General features: G+C 34.9%; 1 protein-coding gene across 1 annotated transcript; it reads right to left on the bottom strand.

Moving 5' to 3' along the window:
• Positions 1-3,652: 3,652 nt before the first annotated feature.
• LOC149201008 (receptor-like protein kinase THESEUS 1) lies at positions 3,653-4,288 on the bottom strand. The gene has a single exon (XM_089401164.1). The coding sequence runs from the start codon at positions 4,286-4,288 to the stop codon at positions 3,653-3,655; it is 636 nt and encodes a 211-aa protein (XP_089257290.1).
• Between the last annotated feature and the right edge of the window lie 204 nt (positions 4,289-4,492).

Below are 4,492 nucleotides of genomic sequence, written 5' to 3'. Positions count from 1 at the left end.
GGTGAAACACCTAGGGCAACTAATTGGACCCTAAGGGAATGACCAAATAAGTTTAAATGTGAAACTATGGATGGTAGCAACCTATCTTATCGGATCTAAAAAAAAGGTTACAGATTTGTAAAATGTGTCAGAAAGTGCTGCAGAAACTCAGACCTCTCACTCCGCTAAACTCCTCCTAAAAAGGTGGAAGTGTACTAGAATCCCTATGGGAGGATAAATTCAACTTCGACGAGTAAAACAAAATGGATCAAGGCCTAAGCAGGATGAGACAGAGGTCAGACACCCAACAGAAAACTCTCAGCAAAACCTAGAAACATATATGAGAAAAACCCTAAAACCTAGAAATCATAGGTTCTGACCTGTTTTTTTTTATGAAATCATAATTTTTGGGTTGAAAGCTCCATTCTGGAGCCTAGATCACACCTTTTGGGCTGAAAACTGTGATTTATGTTTCGAGACTCCTTATCTGCAAATTTTGGAAAAAAAATGTCGCCTTTGCTGTGGTTGGTTCCTGTGACCTGCGGAAACAACCAGAAACCTTGCGAAAGTCAGAAATTTATCAGATCTATGGTTAAAACACTAGGAAACATTAATAAATTTGAAAAAAGAAGAAACCCTAAGCTGAAAACCAAAGGTCACCCAGGTTTCTGGATCTGAAGTATAAAACCCAACGGAGTCGCCAATTTGTATTGGAGACCCAGGATTTTGAATTGACATTATTCTCCCCGGTGGAATCGCCAATTTGTTGTAGTGTTTTCTTCTCAATGATGTACAAAAAGAACCCACTTAATATTGTGGATGACAAACAATCTCAACAATATAAATGGTTGCTAAAAATTGTAGATCTGCAGCTATTGATAGAAACAAAACCTACCAAGATTCTGATCTATTCTACAATCACAACAAAATAAAGAGTAATAACCCCAATTACCCAATGGAAACCAGATATGTAAAGAATAATTTTATAATAACACCTGTGAAGAGAACAGATAAATGTTACCAGTGCCCCTCTATGGGATGGGTTCTTGGTTATCCTCAAACGTCTTCCGCTTCTGTAGAGTCTCTCTCCTCTATAATGCGAAAACCTAGCAAAAATATGGTGTGCGACAATGAAAATAATCAGAGTTACAATAGTGAGTGCAACAATGAAAATAATCAAAAGTGAATAATGAAGGGAAAACCCTTCTATTTATAAAAAAAGATTGAATTATCCTCGAATAATGAGAAATAATAAAATATTATTGATCCCATTCATGGAATAACCAACTGGAATATTTTATTATATTTGTATAGGAGGGAAAAAGTATTTAAACTTCTATTTAGAAATAATAAATAAATAAATGATTTATTTATCATCTCAATAAATTAGTTAAGGAATAATAAACAAATAATGATTTATTTAATTATTCCTAAGGGATTTAGTCAAATTTAACAAAGAATAATAATTAATTAATTATTCTTAGAGAAAAATAAGATAAATAATGATTTGTCTGTTTATTTTTCATGATTGGGTCAAATTTGACAAGGAATAATAATAAAACAATGGTTTAATTAATTATTCCTAGAAGAAAATAAAATAAGTAGTGATTTATTTAATTATTCTTCATGGGTTTAACTATAAATTACTTAACAAAGGTGGTTTATTAAGTAATTTCTCATAGTGAAAGAAATTTTACTATGGTAAAATTGGATTTACATGGTGTACTTCGATCCATCTAGTAAATTAGGATAGATGATCAATTTTTTTGTGATAACAAGGTGAATATTGCAGGGTTAAAAATAAATGTGGAAAGTGATAAATAGTAAGGTATCCATTTGACATTACCGATAATTACACATGAACCACTATCTCGAGGTTTGTGATACTGTAATCTCCAAACAATGCATGAAAAATGGGAGCTTGCATTAACCTAGCAATAGCCAAGGTTGAACTCAATAATAGGTAATTTGAACAATTGACTTCATCCTAGAGGTCTTTGAATGAATTGCTCACAGATGAAAATGAACAAACTGAGGACTCATTAGAGATACGATGTTGAAGATTTGCACAAGGATGAGGATAAACTGACTCTGAACAACCTTTCATGTTTGAACAACTCCATGCAGCTTCTGAGGTGACATTGAAGAAAATGTTTGACATACAAATATTACTGAAGGGAGCTTCCTAGATCCCATTAAAGTCACCTGCAATAGTGATATTCTCACCCACAATGTCCTTAAAGATGATCCTATCTACAACAGGGAGGGCATCAGGATTATAGCGATCATCAAGATGATCACCATAGAACCCAGTAAAACCAATGGCACACTTCACATTGTTCATGGTCACGTTGGATATAAAGATGCCCTTCACATAACCTCCTCTTCCTGCAGACATCTTTACACTCATAGTTTTTTCTGTGTTAATTACAAGAATATCTTATACATGAATATTTTTTATCCCTCTAGACATTTCACTACCCAATGCAAGTCTTGCACTTGTATGGCTTTGACTGACTACGTGGTGGATAATAATGTTGAAACTAGGATGACCAAAAACAATACCATACTCGTCTGATTCACTCTTTATCACCGGTGTTGATGTAACAATCTTCTATGCAAACATCATTGCAAGAATCTGTCAAATAATACATCACAATGAGAAATCAACATTAGAGCCACTATGGCACTGTAGTGTATAAGGTAGTAACAAATAATCAACAAGTTTCTTCTATGTTGTTCAGAGGTATAAGTTTCATGTGACAACCACAAAATCAATTTATAATAGGACAACCATAAAATCAATGAATTGAAACTGGGTGGGGAGGATCCCAATCATTCCTCCTAATCACCCAAAATAAACCCAAGTTAAACAGAATTAGAAGCTTAACCTCATAGATAATTGATTGAAGGTGATGCATTCTTTTCTTTGGATTGAGGCATTCTTTTCTTTAAATGGACAAATTATCTTCTCTAATGCATTATTTCTTTGTGTATGTATTTTGGCTTGGTTATGCTTCAAATTTAGTTCAGCCTGTGCTTTTCCCTTGTGGGAGGAGAACTTCATACCCATTTGGCTAGATAAGTGCAATAAAGGCGTTGATATCTCCAGGAAAAGTTCAAGATGGTTGCTAGTGATATCTCCCCTTGCACAATTTGTAATCTGATAAAAAAATCTTGATCTTAAGCCAAGGGAAGCTTCTATAATTGAAAAAGACTAAGTGTTCTAGTACACAAGAAATGCCACTAAATAGTACATATTTGTAAGGTAGAATTTCAAACCTTAAAAATAAGGATGGAAATATAGGAAAATTAATCCATATGGGACTTACCTTGGATGGAAGTGAGCTAGGAAGCAAGTGCTTTCAAAAAGAACCTAAAGATTTAGTCTTAGGAGTGAAGACCAATGAAGCATAAATATTTTCTAAATGTGATTATTAATTTATATCACAATGGCCAGCTCACATAAGTTGGTGGATGAATCACCACACACAAAATTTATGTGATCACCTTCCATGAGGATTAACTAATTGTGAAAATATTTTACTTGTAGTTGCACCTTCTGAACCTTCTTCACTTACAACATCACTACCCCTCTCAATACTAGTATCACCAAAATTATCTTCCTTAGAAAAAATTGTAAGGGAATCTCTGAAAGGCGATTAGAACTGCTTTAATTTGGATCATCAAGCATGGAAGATTCCTGAAGTTGAAGGGCATATTCTAAGTTCCACAACACATCACCCATAGTGGGCCTGTCAATACCCTGGTCATCCAAACACTTTTCAGCTGTCTCCCCAAACTTTCTCAGGGAGTTAAGATTGATTGTATTTACAAGATGATGATCAATAATTTGTCCAAGCATGCCTCTCCTTTGCCAATGCATTTCCCACTCTGTTATATTGACTTTCTCTCTGGGAAGAGAAGGATTGATGGTTCGCCTTCCACATAGCACCTTCATTAGCACTACTCCAAAGGAGTAGACATCAGATTTTTCTGTCAGTTGTTGCCTTTTGAAGTACTCAGGGTCAATATATCCAAAGCAACCTTTGACTGCAGTACTCACATGGGTTTCATCCAGAGCAGGTCCAGTCTTTGAAAGCTTGAAGTCTGCCACCTTTGCCACAAAATTCTCATCCAACAAAATGTTCATTGTCTTTACATCACGGTGAATGATTCCCTGCTTTACTCCTATGTGAAGGTAGTGCAAACCCATGGCAGCCCCTATGCATATATCAAGCCTATGCTTCCATGACGTAGAAGGAATATCCGATTCATACAAATGGATCCTAAGAGGTCCATTGGCCATGTATTCATAAACCAAAATCATCTCATAATTCTCCTTGCAATAGCCAATAAGAGAAACCAAAGGAGGGTGGCAAATCTTAGACAAAATTTCAATTTTAGTCTGAAATTTTGTCATGCCTTGTTTAGAACTTCTATTTCCACATTTTACAACCCTCGAATTTATGCCTTACGTAGTTTTCTTTGCAATATGTGGTTTAATTGCTAG

The sequence above is a fragment of the Pinus tabuliformis genome, chromosome 2_1, assembly GCF_031772625.1.
Source record: "Pinus tabuliformis cultivar Carrire ecotype Pingquan chromosome 2_1, CPIR1, whole genome shotgun sequence".
Classification (NCBI taxonomy): Eukaryota; Viridiplantae; Streptophyta; class Pinopsida; order Pinales; family Pinaceae; genus Pinus; species Pinus tabuliformis.
Note: the sequence above shows the minus strand (reverse complement) of the source record. Positions and strands in the feature narration are given on the sequence as shown.

Excerpts from the sequence above, each read along its gene's own strand:
- LOC149201008 (XM_089401164.1), bottom strand. The coding sequence starts at position 4,288 with ATGGCCAATGGACCTCTTAGGATCCATTTGTATGAATCGGATATTCCT.